The 21,435-nt window shown below is 41.2% G+C and overlaps 2 protein-coding genes across 4 annotated transcripts in view; one reads left to right on the forward strand and one right to left on the reverse strand.

Annotated features, from left to right (window-relative positions):
• LOC117358015 (centromere protein J-like) overlaps nucleotides 1–21,435 on the forward strand; it is a 324,580-nt gene that overhangs the window by 278,285 nt on the left and 24,860 nt on the right. For all 3 annotated transcript variants that reach the window (XM_033939403.1, XM_033939405.1, XM_033939406.1), the window contains exon 18: nucleotides 11,066–11,150. In XM_033939403.1, the coding sequence (XP_033795294.1) occupies nucleotides 11,066–11,150 (85 nt within the window). The remainder of the gene's footprint in view (nucleotides 1–11,065; nucleotides 11,151–21,435) is intronic.
• On the reverse strand, nucleotides 9,715–10,700 carry LOC117358016 (RNA-binding motif protein, X chromosome-like). The gene has a single exon (XM_033939409.1). It carries the CDS (start codon nucleotides 10,602–10,604, stop codon nucleotides 9,993–9,995), a length of 612 nt encoding a protein of 203 aa, XP_033795300.1. The 5' UTR covers nucleotides 10,605–10,700; the 3' UTR covers nucleotides 9,715–9,992.

The following is a 21,435-nucleotide window of genomic DNA, read 5'->3' on the forward strand; positions in this document are numbered from 1 at the left end:
CCCTAACTATTTTTTCTGCGGCCCTACAAATCCAAAACGTGTCCCTGCAAAGGATTTGAGTTTGAGACCGCTGGTCCATAGGTATGTATATTATCACATCACATCACATACAATTAAATCAAACAAACAAAACATTTCAGTGACCAGCACCTACAATTATATTAAAACTTCAATTTCCATATTTCATCTTACAAAGCAAATACTTTTTCAGAAATTTTTTAAAATTGTGCAAATTTCCCTGCTCCCGGATGTTTATAGGGATCTCATTCCATGCCTGTGGGCTTCTGCATGATATGTAAATATACTCAAGTTGAAAGTTTATACTTATTGCAGCCCCTCATTTGGTTCTTAAAATTATCTTTCTACTTGTTAACTGCCTGGAGACTTCGTATTTGCACTGCTCACACCACTTTTCTGCATGGCCGAACCCCAGGTTTCACTCGATGCAATTACAGTTTTCTGTGAAGTGCCAGGTTTTAATTGATGATCTGCCTTACGTACTTTCACTGTTCATAAAAACATCTCACAAATCCTGCAAATCTTCTGTTACTTTGTTCAGTATGAGGAGGTGCTGAAAGGTTCTCAGCCCAACTAAGAAGAGAATAACATGGATATTGTTCAATCAATGATCTGAAACAATGTCAAAACATAGGATTTTGTTTCAGCAAATTGGCAGAAATTCTAGAAATGGCACCTAAACTTAGGTGCCCTAACGGTGCCTAAGTTAATTAACAAACACTATTTAAAATGTCAAAAACTGCAATGTTAAAGTGCCTACTGACACCTAAATAATACGCTTTGGAATTGCGCCTATGTAGGCACTTCAGGCCACCTAATACCACTATGGACATGGCTAACACCGGAAGTGGCGTTAGGCGGCCTAAAGTACCTACGTAGATGTGATTCACGACAAAGATAGGTGCCGGAAATATGGCCCGGAAAACCCTAGCCAGCACCTATCTTTCATGAAGTCACAATTCTCTGTAAGGTGCCATCCTGTGATTGACATGCAATAAGCGGCCTTTTTATAGGCAGCAGCTGATATTGGCACCCTATAGAGCAGTGTTTCTCAATTTCTTCAAGCCAAGTACCCCCTAAGCCTAACAAATAACAACCGAGTACCCCCACCCAATCTCCGCCCAGACCCATCCAAGCTCCACTCCAGACCCCACCCCCATAATAATAGTACTAATTGTAACGCATTTTCTTTCAACCATTTTTCATATATACACAATATAATCTTATTAATACATAATGGGTACCACAAAATTTTAAAAAACACAAAGTACAATGGACAATACTCGGACTGGAAAAGTGTCACGAGTGGAATGCCGCAGGGTTTGGTGCTTGGACCCGTGCTCTTCAACATATTTATAAATTACTTAGAAATTGGTACAACAAGCGAGGTGATTAAATTAGCAGACGAAACAAAGTTATTCAGAGTAGTGAAGACTCAGAAGGATTGCGAAGACCTGCAACATGACATAAATACGCTCGAGAAATGGGCCGCGACATAGCAAATGAGGTTTAATGTGGATAAGTGTAAGGTGATGCATGTCGGTAACACGAATACATGATGTCCGGTGCAATACTCGGAGAGACCCCCCAGGAAAGAGACTTGGGAGTACTGGTCAACAAGTCAATGAAGCTGTCCACGCAATGTGCGGCGGTGGCAAAAAGGGCAAACAGAATGCTAGGAATGATTAAGAAGGGGATCACAAACAGATTGGAGAAGGTTATCATGCCGCTATACCGGGCCATGGTACACTCCCACCTGGAATACTGCGTTCAGCACTGGTCGCCATACATGAAGAAGGACACAGTACTACTCGAAAGGGTCCAGAGAAGAGCGACTAAAATGGTTAAGGTGCTGGAGGAGTTGCCGTACAGTGAGAGATTAGAGACTGAGAGGGGACATGATCGAAACATTCACGATAAAGAAGGGAATGGACTTAGTAGATAAAGACAGGTTGGTCACCCTCTACAAGGTAGAGAGAACGACAGGGCACTCTCTAAAGTTAAAAGGGAATAGATTCCGTATAATCGTAAGGAAGTTCTTCTTCACCCAGAGAGTGGTAGAAAACTGGAACGCTCTCCCGGAGGCTGTTATAGGGGATAACACCCTCCAGGGATTCAAGACAAAGTTAGACAAGTTCTTGCTGAATCAGAACGTACGCAGGTAAGGCTAGACTCAGTTAGGGCGCTGGTCTTTGACCTAAGGGCTGCTGGGTCACTGGTCTGACCCAGCAGCGGCAATTCTTATGTTCTTATGTACACACAGAAAATGTTAATTATCATTTATATTCAGGGAGGGTTTTCAAAGAAGTCAAGGCAGATGGCTTTAAAATATGCAACAAATATAGAGCAAAATATAGATAGCAGATATAAATTCACAAAACTGATACTTTTTGATCACTAAATTGAAAATAAAATTAATTTTCCTATGAATTCATCCAAATGGAACCTCAAAACCCAAATTATATTGCTCAGGAATAGAACATACATAATTTAACTAATGGAGATTGGAATATACACACTGAATTATACAGAAGCTTTTGACAGTGTCAATACATAAAGAAATTGGAGAAGGGAGGAAGGAAAGATGAATGAAAGCGTAACTGTGTAATGACGTGAAGCGGTGAAGAGGAAAGCTTCAATCAACGTCAGAGTTTGCGGAAGTAGTGGCGTACAATAAGAAAGAAAAGACTTTGAATAAACTTTGGAATGCCTTTATAATAAGGGTAAATGTGAACAGTTCTGCAGTGACGTTACATCTACCATTTGGCAGTACAGATGTGCGGAGGCATATTTTTTTAGACGGCGATATGGAATCTTGCATTCAGAAGTGACAGCACATAAATATGCCGCTGAGAGGAGGAAGACAGGATGAAGAAAGGAACAGCTGTGAGGGGACATTATATAGAGATGGCAGTAGCTTCAATCAACATCAGAGTTTTTGGAAGTATTGACAGACAGAAAGGAAGAAGAGTATATGAATGGAAATGAGTTGGTTTCATTGGAATTTCATAGTATTAACTGATAAAATGGCACAAAGATATGGATGGAAATAGTTGTCTTGAATTTGATATAATTCTGTGTGCCAAATTTTGGTTTCACAGGTTATATTCTATTTTATTCAGGAGGTAATCTTTAATAACAGCAAAAGTTGGATTAGAATAATGAATGGAGAGGAGCACTAATTCATAATGGGTACTATGTCCATAATACATCATCCTTTTCATATAGGGAATTTAAATATTATGAGATATTTATGAAGAGATATTTATTGTTTTAAAGGATAGTTCAAATTAAATATTTGATGAAGTAATATTGAAATAGGATATGTTGGGGAATTTTATTTGGATGTGTTAAAAGGATATAATTAATTCTAGGTATAGACATTGTTATATAAAATAAAATTCCTTAAAGAAATTTTCATGAAGTCAAGGCTATAGAAGTTTAATAATCAAAATAAAGCAATGTTTTTGAAGTTTATTAATTTCTTTATTAATTAATATTTTAAAGATAAAAGAAAATGTTTGTAATTTTATAGAAATAAAATTTTGAAATGGGAAGGAGGAAAGCAATATATATAATGGGTTTTAATTTTTAGTATCAGTTTCATATATAGAAATAGATTCAGAGAGATTTCTGGGTGGAATATTTTTAATTAAATTGAGTTAATTAGAAGGATTTTTGGGGCAAAGTAATGCTTTATGTCTATTTCTTTGATAGATGAATAAATCTAAATTAAAATCGTTTTATTTTAAGGTATATTTCAAAGAGGTAATTAATTGATGAATATTTTTTAGATGATTTGAGTTTATTTTTAATATATGACTATATCTAAAATGTTGTTTTAAGATGTTCTTTATGGAGCTTATTACTGTCTGATCTAATATGTGTGTCACCAAGTTTACACTGTTATTAATTATTTGGGGTGGGTGGGATTGGGAGGGGGTAGGGTTATGGGTAAGGGGGTTTGATGGAGTTAGGGGTAATAAACTTTGTAGTAGATGTGAGGGTATGCTTATTAGGTGTGATGGTATCTGATCATTTCATATATATCAAATTTACAGATTGGTTTTTAATTGACATTTTAGATGGATTTTAAGGTTTTTTCTTTAAACGTCAATGGCCTAAATCATCCAGTTAAGAAGAAGAAAATGTTAACTTTTTTACAAAAACAAAATGCGGATGTATATTTTATCTAAGAGACACATCTGTCATTAACAGAGTCTAAGAAACTGACAGGAGGTTGTGTTTCTAAGTGTTTTTTTTGCCCCGGCAGTGGCGAAAAAGGCCGGGGTTGCTATTCTAATAAGTAGGAAATGTTCAGCAGATTTTCAGTTAATTGCTTCTGACCCTTTAGGAAGGTGGGTACATATTAAAATGATTATGGGAAATACTACCCTGGACTTATTCAATGTGTATGCTCCGAATTCGAATCAAATGGAGTTTTTTAAAAAATATTCAACAGTTGTTACTACCACTGGCTGCTACTAATTTAGTGGTGGCTGGAGATTTCAATGCTGTGATGGATCCAGTTATTGATAAAAGGCCAAGTAAAATTATGAAATCATTAGGGTTAGATAATTTAATACAGTCATGCGATTTAGTTGATATATGGCGTATTCTTCATTTTAATGATCGAGAATTTTCATTTTGTTTACAGGTCCATAATTCCTTTTCAAGAATTGATTATATTTTTGTTTCTAATAGCATAGTTCAATGTGTGAAGAAAGCAATTATAGATCCTATAATTTTATCTGATCATGGCGGTGTGTGGATTGAGTTGCAATCTGATGAACAAGAATGTCCTAAACCAATGTGGAGATTTGATAATGGTTTGCTTGCTGACTTAAACTTTCTTGAAGATTTAAAGTCAAAGATGAGTGAATTTTTCCAGATTAATACTGCAGAGGATATAAATATTGAAACGTTATGGGATGCTTTTAAAGCAACTATGAGATGGAACATTATTTCTTATTCGGCATATATTAAAAAAACAACTTAAAAAACAATTTTCTGATTTGGAAAAAGAAATTAAGATGTTGGAGAATAAATTAATTAATAGATGGGAACAATATACTTTACAAAAATTATTAAAAGCGAAAGCCAAATATAATGAGATAGCTTCCCAATTTGTAAGGAAAGACTTGTTTTATCAGCAAGCTCATTATTATGGTAACTCAAATAAGGCAGGAAGATTATTAGCAAATTTTCTAAAAGGAAACTAAAATTATTGCCATTAAAGATATGCGGGGAGGTTCATACACCACAAAATGAGAATATCTTGAAGCAATTTCTTTCTTTTTATAAGGATTTGTTATATCTTATGACAATAAAGAGCAGGATGGTTTAGAGTTTTTAAATCTACTTATTGGACCGAAGGTTCCTGATCATATAAAAAGAAGTTTAGAAGATCCTATATCTTTAAAAGAATTAGAAATAGCATTGAAATCTCTTAGAGTTGGATCCGCTCCAGGTGGGGATGGTTATACTGTTGAGTTTTACAAATCATTTCAAAGTATTCTTATGCCTTATCTATTAAGTTTATATCAACTGAATAAAGGTTGTATTAAAGGTACTATGGCTGATTCTATAATTATTGTTTTGCCAAAACCAAACAGAGATTCAACTTTAGTCTCAAACTACAGGCCTATCTCGTTAATAAATGTAGATGGAAAACTTATTGCTAAAATATTGGCTTTGCGTTTGACTAAAGCTCTTCCTTTTATTATTGATACTCACCAAACAGGATTCGTTGCTATGAGACATTCTTCCAATAATACCAGATTAGCTTTTCACTCTTTAAATTTAGCAAAAAGTATGAAGGATCCGGCTTTTCTGATATCTTTAGATGCAGAAAAAGCTTTTGATAGAGTTGAGTGGACTTTTATGTATCAGGCTTTAGAATGGTTTGGTATAGGTTCTGGTTTTATTCAAATGATTCAGACATTGTATAGCTCTCCTGGTACAAGATTATATATTAATAATAGTATGTCAAATAGATTTAACTTGCTAAGGGAGGTTAGACAAGGCTGTCCTTTATCTCCTTTGCTCTTTGATGTTGTTCTTGAACCTTTGTTAATAGCCATCAATCAGGCAAAGGGGATACGAGGTATTCCTTATTCGAATTGGGAATTTAAACTCTCTGCTTATGCGGATGATATTCTGCTTTATTTGAGAGAACCAGAAATTACCATTCCATGTTTACTTGAATTAATAGGAAAGTTTGGAAAATTTTCTGGTTATAAGATCAATTGGAGTAAGTCTGAAGTTATCCCGTTTAATGTTCACTGTACCAAAGGTTTATTTGACTCATTCTCATTTATATGGAAAGAAGATCGATTAAAATACTTAGGTATTACCATTAAAAACACAATAGAAGACACAGTGAAGGAGAATGAAAAACTTTTATTAAAAAAAATAACAGATGTGTGAGCAATGGAATCCTTTACATCTTTCTTGATGGGGAAGAGTTCAAACGATCAAAATGATGATATTGCCTGTGGTTTGTTATCAAATGAGTATGATACCAATTTTTTTCCAGGGATCATTTTACAAAAGGTTAAATGGTATTCTTACTAAATTTGTTTGGTTTGGTAAAAGACCTAGAATTGCTTTAGTATCTCTACAAAAGACAATTGTGGAGGGAGGGGTAAATTTTCCAAATTTTTATAGGTATCATCAAGCCTATATTCTAAGACAGGGTATGTATTGGATCCTCCCAGACTTTATGGAAGATGTTCCAGACTGGTTATATTTGGAATGGCAGCTCCTGTTTCCTTTACATTTGTCTCATCTTATTAGTATAAATTTGCCCAGGAAATATAAAGATAATAGAATTTTGTCAGATATATGGAAGACCTTGCGTTATGTTAGCAATTTATCACCAGATCCAATTTCTAAATCATTAAATCAATCCATTTGGGTAAACTCCAAGATCAAAATTGGCGGGTTTAAAATCGTTTGGAAGCATTGGATTATTGCAGGTATACAGACTTTAAATGATGTTATTATAAATGGTTCACTGCTTAGTTTTTCACAATTATGGTTTAAATAAATCACAAAGTTTTAAGTGGTTGCAATTGAAGCAGGCTATTCAGGAGGGGTTCCCTGAATGGAAAGCTCTTAATTCTTTTGGAATTCCTATGCTTTCAGGCGGATTTCTTGGGTCACCAAGCCGCACAGTGGTATAAATTGTTGTATGGGTATTTGAATAAAAAACAAAAAACTGTCCTTAGGGATATTTGGAGCATTGAGCTTGGGCACCAAATTTCTGCCTCTCAATGGCCACGTTTTTGGTCTTGGAGAATAAAAACTACAAGGGCAGCATCTTTATTAGACAGACTTGGTTTTTTTTGTTGCATAGAGCTTTTTGGACCCCAGTTCGTTTACAGAAGTTAGATAGCTCTAGGTCTAATAGATGCTGGCATTGTGGTTTATAAGCTGAGACATTAGATCATTTAATATTTTTTTGTCCCTATATAAACGCCTTTTGGAAGTTAATTTGGTCCCAAATTAATTATTTGTTAGAAAATCATGTTGTCTTTTCATATGATACTATATTATTTGGTACATCTATGAGGTCCAAAAGCCCAATTTCTGCAAATAATAATAAACTTTTATTAATATTGACAGGGGTTGCCATTCAGCAGATTACTGGAAATTGGAAAGATTACACTAAACTTAATTATACTTTTTTGGTGGAACTCAGTATGCCATATTTATAAAATGGAGAGGGTGCTTGCCATGCAACAAGGAAATTATCATAAGTTTAAAAAGATTTGGGGGCCACTGATTATTTATTCTAATGATCAGACATCTTAAACACCTTAGTATTAGATAAGTTATAGGAAGGGTGGGAGTGGGAAAGACAATAATTGATAATTGTTTATTATTAATATATGGGTGGGTGGGAAGGGATTCTTTTATATTTATATATTTTAAAGAGTATAAGTAAGTATGTCAAATGATTAGTTAATGTTTTTCTGATTGAGTATTATACACTTGTTGTAATATTTGAAAATGAATAAAGATTTTTTTTAAAAAAATTAATTTTCCTACCTTTGTTGTCTGGTGATTTCATGAATCTCTGGTTGTATTTCCAATATTTATTTATTTCTGCCTCCTGCATGCTTCCTCTCCTCCGGACTCTTTTCCCTTCCCCAACCAACATCTCTCTTTCTGTCACTACATGAGTCAAACTTTTTTTCCTTTCTCCTCCACCCCTATTAGCAATATGTCTCCCTCTCTCTCTTTCTCACTGTCTATCTGTCTTAAGAGATCCAGGCATCTCTGCTGCTCCCTCTACTGCCACATCCAACATTTATCCCTCTCTCATCCCCCGGATCATGTGCAGCATTTTTCACCACTGCCCACTAGCTCCATGCCCATTTCTCCTAACACCCCTCTCCAGCACGATGCCACATTTCTCCCTCCATCACTATGTCCGACATTCCTCCCCTTTGCATCCTCTTTAATCTGTCTTCTCCACCACTATATCCAACATTTCTCCCTCTCATCCTTCTATTCTCCATGCATCTCTACCTCACTTCTCTCTCTCTATCTATGCCCAATTTTCCTTTCTTCCTTTCCCCAAGTGCACCATCTCTCACTCACACGCTCATGCCCATCAATTCTCCCTTTCTATTCCCTCCCTCCTACATCCCAAGTTAGTGCCCCCTCCTCCCCCAAAAAGCCAACCCGTCCACAGAAGCCGCAGGCACTGCCAGAGATACCTTCCTGTCTGCCTGCCCGCTTTACCACCCCCTACCTCCGAAGCCGACCCTGCCACCAAGTCAGAGCCAACACACTCCATTGCCCCCCAGCAGCAACTCCATGCAGGGATGGGCCACGACGGCGCGTGCAGCGACTCACAAGCTTCACAAGGTCGGTTCATAAGTTTTCTCCCCAACATTAATTCTGACATTGGAGAGAAGGTTCCGGGCCAGCCAGGCAGCGATTGGCTGGCCCGGAACCTTCTCTTCGACATCAGAATTGATGTTGGGGGAAAAGGCTTGTGGGCTGGCTGCATGCAGCTTGTGAGTTGCTGCAAGTGCCGTGGCCCATCCCGGCGCAGAGTTGCTGATGGGGGGCGATGGAGCACGTTGGCTCTGGCTTTGTGGCAGGGTCAGCTTCGGGGGTGGGAGGTGGTGCAGAGGGTGGGCAGACAGAGAGGCAGAGATCCCTAGTAGCAGCGGCTTCAGCAGGGGGAAGGCCGCATACCCCCAACATGTGGACCACGTACCGCATGCTGAGAAACACTGCTATAGAGAATTCAGGTCTAATTATCAAAAATATTACATTGCCTAAAAGGTTTTAAAGTTGACCACTTTTTATGAATTACAAAAATATTTTCTGACATTGTATGAATTGCTTTTTTCACAACTGTGGGAGATATTGTTCAAATAGCTGGATAGACCAATCAATGAATATCTAAAATCTCAGCTTTATTCTTTTTCTTTAAAAATGATTTTCTTTTTCTTTCATACATACATAAAGTGCTTCAACATTGTAAACTTTTGTGCGTGAGTGACAATCTTCAGTGGTTATTCAAAGAGCTTCTAAATATTCATTTATAGTCTTTCTTTGGATTAAATGTTAATTATAACCACTGAGTAAAAGTGACCTTGTGCAAAAAGTGCTGTAGTGCTGTGCTTTAAACTCCTTCAGGTTACATTTACCCCCCCCCCCTTTTTTTTTTTTAATTTATGGAAACTTTACTTTTTGAAAAGTTACAACACTAATACACAGCTCAAACTATACAATGAACATCCAATTCTGAAAGAAAATGTTAACAAGCTTGAAATGAAAATTAAGCATTTAACCTTTCCTCACAAAAGCATAAAAATGAGGGGTGCTTAACAGAAACAATAAAAAAGATAAATAAAAACTTCCTTTCAGTAGTCCTCTGGTAGAGACAGACCTTCCATTTGAGTTTTGTTTGCATGAAAAGAAAATCAGTGTGGTCCAAATTGTGAAATTTAATATCTGCTTCTGGCATCGCCTCTATCAGAACGGCTGCCTCCACGGCCACCACCTCTGGGTGCACCACGACTTGAGCTGCTGTATGAATCTTGTGGGGGAGGATAGCCCCTTTCCATGCTAGGGGGAAGACGCTCTTGTCTGCCAACACGATCACGCCCACTTGAGTAGAGATCACTTCTGCTTGAGTAACTGTCACGGCTTCCATATCCATCTCGAGTGCTGCTGTAATCATCATATCGACTGCTTCCACCATATGATGGTGGGGGCCCTCGTGCAGATGGAGCACTACGTGAGTTACCGTATGACTCATATGAATCTCTGTAAGATCCTGGATGATCAGCATAGTCCCTATCACGCCCATAACCATCACGTTCACTATATCCCCTTGATCCATAATCATCACGAGAACTGGAATGACCATAATCTCTGTAGGCATAATCTCTGGGAGATGGAGCATAATCTCTTGTGTCCCTTGAACGAGGATAATCTCTGCTTGAGTAACTGTCTTTGGCACTGTAACCATCATCTCTTGGAGAGAGATATACATCTCTTCTAGGTGGCAATGGATCCCTTCGGGGTGGGCCGTAGCTGTCCCTTTCACGTGACATAGGAGCTCTTGGTCCTCCACTTCCTCCTCTTCCACCTCTAAGACCACCTCTTGGAGGTCCACGGCTTCTTGGAGGAGGAGGTGGTCCTGAAGGAGTAACCTGAAGGAGTTTAAAGCACAGCACTACAGCACTTTTTGCACAAGGTCACTTTTACTCAGTGGTTATAAATAACATTTAATCCAAAGAAAGACTATAAATGAATGTTTAGAAGCTCTTCGAATAACCACTGAAGATTGTCACTCGCACAAAAGTTTACAATGTTGAAGCACTTTATGTATGTATGAAAGAAAAAGAAAATCATTTTTAAAGAAAAAGAATAAAGCTGAGATTTTAGATATTCATTGTATGAATTGCAACATGCAATACATGGAAAGTTTGAAAGACACTTTTGTGGATACTGTTTATTTAGGATGGAAATCAGATTTTTGTCTTTTATAAGAAGACATTTGTTGTACTTGCAGATTTATTACTATGCAGATGCACAGACAACCCATACTACATATCCAGATGGGCTAGAAGTTTTGCAGTTTCCTAATAATCAGATAGGTAAGTGATTTCACAGGTAAATTCAATGTCCCATTATTGTTTATTTACAAAGGGGTGCTGAAAAGTTAGCCCATCTAAAAAAAGAATGACTTGGATATGGTTCAATCAATGATCTGAAACAATGTCAAAACATAGAATTTTGTTTCTGCAAATTGGCACTTAACAAAATAAGATAACACTCTTTTCAGCTACTGTGGCAAATAGTGCTCAGAATTAAGGAAGTTGGACTGAGAACGTTTCGGCGCCCCCTCGTAATATGTATAGTAATCCCATCCTCCAAGAGCTTAAAAGTACATTTTCAGTACAGAATATTAATTGGCAACGCATGTACAAACTCAGTGATTTTCAAACACAAGTTTCCTGTGTACACTGTGTTTAATGATCAGCCTTTTGCTAAAAATATATACAGAAACTAATAGGAGGTTAAACTTTGGCATAAATTATATTCATTAGTAACATATTGATATTTTCATAAATGACCCTGCAGCGTCTGTATTCTGGGTGGCCAGAAGTAAACCCCATATTTTCTGGCAGCTAAAAATCCACTTGGGTGGATGTGGCTTACTTAGATGGTGACCCCAGAGCTAGTGGAGACTGGGTATCTACACAGAATTTTTTTTTTTAAGATGTTCTTTTGGTGGTGTTAGATTTGGGGAGGCAATTATTCAGAAAGTTCTAGCCCTTTGGAAAGATCTGGATATTATCAATGCTGAAGAATCTTGAAATGTTTAAGATTTTGTTAGTCTTTTTTTTTTTTTTTTTTGTTAAAGCATTTGGTGTACAAGGTTTGGTGGGGGAAAAGGAACGTCTTTTGGTGTCTGTAGAACACAGGTGTCAAACTCAATGCCCTTGGGCCAAATCTGACCTGCCTGGTCGTTTTATGCAGCCCGCAGTACAATGCCCCCAGTGTTACCTTGTGGCTGGCTCCCTCCTCCTCACAGCCGTAGTGTGCACGGAGCCGCATGCCGTGGCTCCTCGTGCGTCCCACACCTCATCCAGAAGCATTCCCTCTGATGTTGCTACGTCAGAAAGAAGGCTTCCGGTTCAGGTTCAGGAGCAGGTGAGGAGGAGGGAGTCAGCCACAAGGTAACACTGGGGGCATCAGACTGCGGGCCGCATAAAACGGCCAGGTTGGAGCCAGATAGAAGGTTAGACACCCACCGGAGGGAGGCAAAGCATGAAGGGAGGGAGATAAAGGTAGAGGAAATGATTTTATTTTCATGTTAGTGTTTAATTGTGTCAATTTTGAGCATTTTAATCTACTCAGGAAGAAATACTGTACATTTGTATTCTTTTTCTCTAGGGGTTGTACTGCATGCAGAATCTTGAATCTTAGGGTGTTTTTTTAAATATATTACTACTTTTAGTTTTTGGTCCCGTATTTGCATAGGGTTTATGTGTATTCTGGTAGGAATGAATGTTGAGAAGCATACAGTGTGTGTTGTGTAGTTTAATTTTGTGGTTAACCATTACCATTATGTGTTAAGATTATATTGTGTGTGTGTGTATATGAAAAATGAATGGAAAAAATGGTGTTATAATTAGTATTATTATGGAGGCGGGGTCCGCGGTGGAGATTGGGTGGGGTCTGGCCCGCGACATAGCCTGTGTTTTAGATTTTGGCCCCTTAATGTGATTGAGTTTGACACCCCTGCTGTAGAATATTAAAATTGTTTTGTTTTGAGGGAGGAAGTAAGGATGGTGGATCTGTAAGCTCCGTTCTACTAATTGTTAAATTCTGATAATCTCCTTCTGTCTCTTCAAAATTGGTATGAAAAGTAGCAGAGATTTTCATGGATAGTCAGCAAAATAATGTGGAATATGTCAACCCAAAGGGAAATCATAAATATCAGGCACCTATGCCGGCAGCACAGAAAAATTAAAATGCTAGGAAGCAGGGCCCCTGCAGCAGCAACAGCAGCTGTATGCCAGAGAATAATGCCAGAGAAAGTGGGCAGAAGACAGCCAACTCAATTGGTGGTAATCTCCCACTGACGAGAGAAGCTCTGAACCTGATTCTTGAAGATCAGGTAAGATATAGCTAGTGTAAAGGGGAAAATACACAAACTCCTTAATGGGCTCAAATCAAGACATGACAGAGGATTCTCATGGTCTAAGGCAACTAATCCACAGTTTACAAACTGCTAATACAAGTTTGGAACCAAAAATTGAGGATATAGAGAATCACTCCAGAAGAAACAATTTGTGCATTTGTAGAATCCTCAAGACTGAAATATACAAGAACTAGCAGAGATAGCAAAAGCAATCTGCAATGTGATGCTTGGTAGGAAAAACCCAGGGACATAATAGAAGTTAAACTGGATAGAGTATATAGGTCTTTGTGGCCATGTGTAAATAACCTCACCAGGAATATTATCTGCTAGAAGAACTATATAGCAGAACTACTCAAATAATTTGAGTCTAGGCCAGAAACTGGCTGTCTGAAACCCGGGGTCCGCAAAGTACTGCATGCAGAGTTGTAATAGAGTAGTATTGCTCCCAAGGTAGTGGGGATCAGGGGAAGGGAAGGATAGGATACACATTATCACCCACCAGCACTGAAGGCAAGAATCCAGGCAAAATGTACAGCGCTGCATACGATTTTCAGCGCTATATAAATAATAAGTAGTATTAGTAGTAGAAAGTTAGTTTTAACCAACACTCAACACTGATATCCTCAAACCTTCAATGTCTTTAAAGTGTGCCAGTTTTTATTATTAGCCACTTTAAACGTTAATAAATGGTCAGAATGCTCCATCCTCAGGGGATAACATTTATTATCCCAGGACAAGCAGGCAGCCTATTCTCACATATGGGTGACGTCATCCATGGAGCTCTGATGCAGACAGCCTCGCAAGCATACTTGCTTGTAGAAACTTTAGAAGTTTCGAGTCAGCCGCACTGCGCATGCGCGAGTGCCTTCCCGCCCAGCACAGGGCGAGTCTCCTCAGTTTTCTCCGGAGCCAAGAAGTCTGTACTTTGACGTTCTGCATTGAACTTCGTTCACTTTGTGCCTTCTCTAACCATGGTTTGTGTTCTTTTTGGTTGCGAATCGCTGTGTTATTTATTTCTTTTACTTTCATTTTTTAAAAAAGTCTTTATTTTAGTTTTCTTCGAAGACTGACTGGCGCAGCTTGCGGGCTTCGACTTCGCAGCGGCTATCTTCCCTCCTATGTCCCGGCCAGTAACGGGCTTCAAGAAGTGTAGCCAGTGCCAGCGTACGATTTCTTTCACAGACCCACACCGCTGGTGCCTCGGGCCAGGCTATAGTCCTAAGTCATGTGAGCGCTGTGCTACTCTTCAACCTCGAGCCCTTAAACATCGTCGGGTTTTAGTGGAAAAACTGTTCAGATGGACTCTTCAGTGACACCCTCGACCTCGAGTGCTGCCTCGCTCCCACCTTCCACCGAGGGTCCTCCTGCTTCCACGACTCCGATCTCGAGTCTCATCAGACCGTCCTCGTTTGGATCATCATTAACCTCGAGTACACCTGCTTTATCTTCCCCTGAGCTCCCCTCAGGTCAGATACCTAAGCAGAAGGTTCCAGCGGTTGTCCTCAAGCTCTCCAAGACCTCCAAGTTGAAGCACATCTCCACTGCCACCTTGGAGCCTATAGCCTCAGTAAGTGGTCTGGTTTCAGACACAGATCCACATTTGCAGGCTTCTCTCTAGAACATGTTGGAGCAGCAATTTGTTCAATTATTGAGCAAATATGGTTCTGCCTCGACAATGCCTCCTGTAATCCAGCCTGGGCAATCAGCAGTCTCCCACGAGATCGAGTCCCTGCTTGTGCCTCGAGCTGAAGCTTCACACTCTATGCAAGGAGCAGAGTCTTTGCAAGTGTCTGGTCTGGCATCTAAACACTCAATGCAAGGAGTAGATTCTTTGCGAGTATCTCGACAAGAACCATCACATTCCATACAAGGAGCAGAGTCTTTGGGAGTGCTTCGAGATTCCTTGATCCAAACCACTGAGTTTCGATCTACAGCTTCCAGCCCTATTCATTCACCAGCAGCATTGCCTGTTTCCATACACAGGGTGGTCTCCTCGATCCTACTCGAGACCTGCTTCCAGGCATCACTCTCGTCGTCGATCGAGGCCCTCATTGAGGCATTCATCGAGGTGCAGGTCTCCTTCCAAAGAGCAGCCTTCCTCGTCTAGACCTCATTCCAGACCTACCAGCTCTTTGAGGCCTCCAACTCCTCAATCGAGGTTGCCACTTCCAGACCCAGAGGAGTCAGCTGCTTCTATTGCCTCCTCCAAGTCTCCATATTCTTTGGATTGCCACTTCTCCAGAGAGGCCTCGCCTTCGTTCTCCATTCGAGGTCATCAAGTCCCTCTCGAGGCAAGGTCCTGGCGGATCAGCTCTCCTTCTCTTCCTTCCTTCGTCAGATGGCTGATGACCTAAAAATTCAATTAGATGCTGGTTCTAATTACTCTAAGGAGTATGTCGAGGTCATGCATCTGCCTCAACCTCCTGCAGAGTCACTTAAGCTTCCGCTTCATAAGCTTTTGTCTCAAACTTTCAAACGATGTCTGGAGACTCCTTATGCTATACCTGCTGTTCCAGGCAAGTTGGACTCGAGGTATAGAACTCTACATTGCAAAGGGTTTGAGAATTCACAATTATCTCACCAATCCCTCCATGTGGAGTCCTCGTTGAAAAGAACCCATCCTTCCAGGGTCTATGCTACAGTTCCTCCTGGAAGAGAGGGTAAGACCATAGACAAGTTTGGACGTCTTCTTTATCAAAATGTTTTATCTTCATTACTTATCTCAAGTTCCTCATTGATATTCTTCCAGGTTTTCTCCAGAACCTGGATCAACATAGGCATTTTGAGTTCCAAAAAGTCACTGCTACTCTGTCACAACTCAGATTGCATCTTATCCAGTCATCTTATGATGCCTTTGACCTGTCGGCTAGGGCCACTGCTTTCTCTGTAGCCATGCACCGCTTGGCCTGGCTTCGCACCATTGACATGGATCCTAATCTTCAGGACTGTATGGCTAACATTCCTTGTGAGGGCAATGATCTCTTTGATGAATCCATAGAGGCTGCCACTAAGAAATTGTCTGAACATGAAAAGTCTTGCTTCCATTGTCATACCAAAGCCAAAGCCAGCTCCTGCAAAACCTTCACATCCGACTCCAGTTTTCCAGAGGCGTTAAACTCCAAGAGCGGCTCCTTACACTCGAGCACCCCCCAAGAAACAACAGCAGCAGAAGCATCAGAAACCTCAGCCTTCTGCTGCGCCTAAGGCTGCGCAGCCTTTTTGACTGTTTAACACAGAGCATAACATCCATCGTTCTGCCTCTGTCCTTCCTTCCCCCCATAGGAGGTCGTCTCCATCATTTTTACCTTTGATGGGAGACCATTACATCCGACCTCTGGGTGCTGTCAATAATCAGGGAAGGATACTCTCTTCATTTCACTCGGGTTCCTCCAGAGCTTCCTCCAAGAGAGTATCCTTCCAATCCATCCCAGACCGACCTTCTTCTTCAGGAAACTCAACCTCTGCTTCGTCTCCGTGCCATTGAAGAAGTTCCTCTGGAACAGCAGGGCAGGGGGTTTTACTCCCATTACTTCGTTATTCCGAAGAAGATGGGCGATCTGCGACCCATTCTGGATCTCAGGGCTCTCAACAAATTTTTAGTCAAAGAAAAATTTTGCATGTTGTCCCTTTACCCTCTTCTAGATCAGAACGATTGGTTATGTTCTCTAGATCACAATGAGGCTTATACTCACATCCCCATTCATCCGACCTCCCGTCAGTACCTCAGATTTCGGGTGGGGAATCTGCATTACCATACAGAGTGCTGCCCTTTGGTCTGGCTTCATCTCCCAGAGTGTTCACCAAGTGCCTGGTGGTGGTAGCAGCAGCTCTAAGGAACCATGGTCTTCAGGTGTTTCCCTATCTAGACGACTGGTTCATCAAAGATTCAAAATTTCAGGGGGTTATTGTAGTGACCCAATGGACTACGTGGTTCCTACAAAGCTTGGAATTCGAAATCAACTTCCCCAAATCCCAACTTCAGTCCTCTCAGAATCTACAGTTCATCGGAGCTGTTCTGGACACTATCCAACTCAGAGCATTCTTTCCTCAACAACATCTGGATGCTCTTCTTCAAGTCTGTCATGCAGTGTCTTCCTGCTCTTCAATCTCAGTAAGACACATGATGGTCCTCCTAGGTCACATGGCCTCCACAGTGTACGTGACTCCTTTTGCCAGACTTCACCTCAGAATTCCTCAGTGGACCCTGGCATCTTAGTGGATGCAGGCTTGTGAATCACTCTCTCGACACATTATAGTCACCCCTTCATTGAGACAGTTTCTCCGTTGGTGGATGCTCTCTTCCAATCTCTCCAGAGGCTTGCTGTTTCAAATGCCCCCTCATCAGAAGGTCCTCACGACAGATTCCTTGACCTATGCTTGGGGGGGCTCATCTTGATGGTCTCCATACTCAAGGCCATTGGTCCCCCACGGATCGTTAGTGTCACATCAGTCTGTTGGAACTCAGAGCGATCTTCAATGCTCTCAAAGCTTTTCAACATCTTTACGACCAGGTAGTCCTCATTTAGACAGACAACCAAGTCACCATGTACTATGTCAACAAGCAGGGAGGAACAGGATCTCCCGCCCTTTGTTAAAAAGCTCTGAAGGTTTGGGACTCGGCAATCCTCCACAACACCTTCCTGAAAGCTTTCTACATCCAAGGGGTGAAAAACTGACAGACAAATTGAGTCGTCTTCTGCAACCTCACGAATGGACACTCAATACCTTGCCTCTTCATCACATTTTTTCGCAGTGGGGAACTCCTCAGATAGATCTCTTTGCATCTCCCCACAACCACAAACTGCCTCAGTTCTGCTCCAGGATATATTCTCCTCATTGCCTCCAGGCAGATGCTTTTCTACTGGAATGGGGACGAATCGCTTCCTGTATGCATTCCCTCCATTCCCTCTCATTCTCAAAACTCTTGTCAAGTTGAAGAACGATCATGCCACCATGATTCTGATAGTTCCTCGGTGGCCGAGACAACCTTGGTACTCCCTTCTACTTCAACTCAGCAGCAGGGAGCCATACCAGTTTTTCTGTCTCTGCTTACAGAGTCAAGGATCTCTACTTCATCCCAACCTGCAATCTCTGCACCTGACAGCTTGGTACCTTTCAACATAACTCCTCTTCAGTTTTCTCAACCTGTAAGAGACATTTTAGAGGCTTCCAGAAAGCCTGCCACTAGACAGTGCTACCACAAAAAATGGACTAGATTTTCTATGTGATGCATCTCTCATGATAAGGAGCTTCAAGATTCCTTCTTATCTTCTGTTCTGGATTATCTTTTGCACTTATCCACCTCTGGCCTCAAGTCTACATCGATCCAAGTCCATCTCATTGCAATTGCTGTTTCCACCAGCCTATTGAAAGGAATCCCCTCTCTGCTCATCCAGTTTTCCAAATTTATGAAAGGACTTTTCAGTGTTAAACCTCCTCTCAAACCGCCTCCAGTGGTTTGGGATCTCAATGTTGTTCTTGCTCAATTGATGAAGCCCCCATTTGAACCAATGTCTACGACTCATCTGAAGTATCTCACTTGGAAAATGGTGTTTCTCATTGTCCTCATATCTGCTTGAAGAGTCAGTGAGCTGCACGCTTTAGTTGCTGATCCACCTTTCACAGTTTTCCATCATGACATGGTGGTCCTTTGTACTCATCCTAAATTCTTACCTAAAGTGGTTTCAGAATTCATCTCAACCAATCCATTGTTCTTCCAGTGTTTTTTCCAAAGCCTCATTCTCACCCTGGAGAATCAGCTCTTCATACTCTGGACTGTAAAATGCTTTGGCATTCTACTTGGAACTCACCAAACCACACAGAACTACTCCTCAACTTTTTGTCTCCTTCGATCCAAACAAGTTGGGACATCCGATCTCTAAGCGTACCATCTCCAACTGGATAGCTGTTTTTATCTCTTTCTGCTATGCCCAGGCTGGACTCATCTACAGAGTCGAGTCACAACCCATAAAGTCAGAGCCATGGCGGCTTCAGTAGCTTTCCTTAGATCAATTCCTATTGAGGAAATTTGCAAAGCTGCCACCTGGTCCTCGGTTCATACTTTCACCTCTCACTATTGTCTGGATGTGTTCTCCAGACAGGATGGCCATTTTGGCCAGAGAGTATTACAAAATTTATTCTCCTAAGTTGGTTAGCTTGGAGGTCACCCATATGTGAAAATAGATTGTCTGCTTGTCCTGGGATAAAGCACATTTACTTACCGTAACAGTTGTTATCCAGGGATAGCAGGCAGCTATTCTCACAACCCACCCACTCCCCTGGTTGGCTTCTCTGCTAGCTATCTGAACTGAGGAGACTCGCCCTGTGCTGGGCGGGAAGGCACTCGCGTATGCGCGGTGATGCTGACTCGAAACTTCTGAAGTTTCTACAAGCAAGTATGCTTGCGAGGCTGTCTGCATCGTGGCTCCGTGGATGATGTCACCCATATGTGAGAATAGCTGCCTGCTGTCCCTGGATAACAACTGTTACAGTAAGTAACTGCTTTTATGATAAACAATCCCTTTAGCAGTCCTTCCTTTTCCTCAAGCAACCATAGGAAGGCTGCACACACCACTTTTGTGGCACTAGCAGAGGTAGTAAAAGCACTGTCCTTGAGCACTATTTTTTCTGTGGCTCTTTCCTTTCTCTGCGGCTCTTTCCTTTCTCAGAACTGACATTTCAATCACTATATTGAAAATAAAATCATCTTGCCTACCTTTGTTGTCTGGTGACTTTATTTTTCTGTGCTTTTAACTATGTTTCCAGGGCCTTCTAGTCCATTGACTGTTTTTCTCTCCGTTTTCACTTTCTGCCTTGCATCCGTCTTTGGTATTAACTTAACATTCAATTTTTCCATTTTTCTGCTTTCTTCTCAAAATCTACTTTTCCATGTCTTCCCTTCCCTTCATATTTCTCTCTCCTTCCTTCCTTATTTCCATGGTCTGACATCTCTATCCTTTCTCCCCAGTATAACATTTCTCTTTCCCTTCTTCCTTTCTGCCCCCGCAGTCCATCTCCCTTCCTTTCATCCTTTATGACTCCCCTCCCAGTCCAAAATTTCTTCCTCCTTTCCACCAGTCCAACATTTTTTTCTCTCTTCATCCTGCATACTTCTCCTCTGGTCCTTCTTCCCTCAACCAAACAACATCTATCTCTCTCCCTTTTCACTCTCTGCCCTCTCCCCTTTCCCCAGTGTAACATTCCTCCTTTCTGTCCTACCCATCCATCTTGCCCTCTCCACGAGTTCAACACTTTCTGCCTCCTGCACGCTTTCTCTCTTTGTCCTTGCCTCTTCCCTCAGTGGCATCCCTCCTTCCCACCCCCCAACCCAACATGCTCTCTCCCCATGCACCATCTCACCCTCTCTCCATTGTGTAGCATCTTTCTTTTCCCTCCCTTTCTGCCAGGTCCAGCAGCACTTCTTCTCCCTTCCTTTTACCTCCCGCCTGTCCAGCAGTACCCCTTCTCCCTTCCCCCCTGTCCAGCAGTACCCCCTTCTCCCTTTCCTGCTCCCCTTGTCCAGCAATACCTCTATTTTGCGGCCCGTAGTCTGTACGCCTATCTTGCACACTGGACAGAAAGAGAAGCGCTGGCATCAGCTGACATGAAACTTCTTGCTGCCGCCACGTATGCCAGGACTCCTGCCTTCACGTATCTGCCAGGACTCCTTTCTTCGTCTTGTCTCCGCACCCCCGGACCAGCAGTGGCAGGCTAGAGAAAGGAGGTAATGAGTCCTGGCAGATACGCGAAGGCAGGAGTCCTGGCATACGCGATAGCAGCAGGAAGTTTCAAGTCAGTTGGTGCTGGAGCCTCTCTTCCTGCCCAGTGTGCGAGATCGCATACAGACCACGGGCTGCAAAATAGTACCTGGGGGGCCGTGAGTTTGAGAACACTACTTTAACTTATCAGTCACAGGTCATTAGCACAGCACCATCTTTCAATGCAATCACGTGCCTTCCTTTAGCAGACTTCCATTACTTCTGGCTGATTATTATGTTTCCATTTCCTTGTCCAATTCCATGGGTTGTGCTGGGCTTGCCTCAAGGTTTTGACTCTTCTCTGAGGCACTGCTGCCAAACTTCATTGCTTCAGCAGTCTCTGGTTGTATATCCCTCAGCCATGTGTAATCTGCCCTTTCTGTCTTTGCCGCTCTCACTAGCTAAGCTCCCCACCTGTTTAATGTATATGTGCCATGCCCCAAATTTCCAGGGTAGGGAAATGTGTTCTGGGCT

Source organism: Geotrypetes seraphini, chromosome 3 (assembly GCF_902459505.1).
Source record: "Geotrypetes seraphini chromosome 3, aGeoSer1.1, whole genome shotgun sequence".
Lineage (NCBI taxonomy): Eukaryota > Metazoa > Chordata > Amphibia > Gymnophiona > Dermophiidae > Geotrypetes > Geotrypetes seraphini.

Excerpts from the sequence above, each read along its gene's own strand:
- LOC117358016 (XM_033939409.1), bottom strand. The coding sequence starts at position 10,604 with ATGTCACGTGAAAGGGACAGCTACGGCCCACCCCGAAGGGATCCATTG.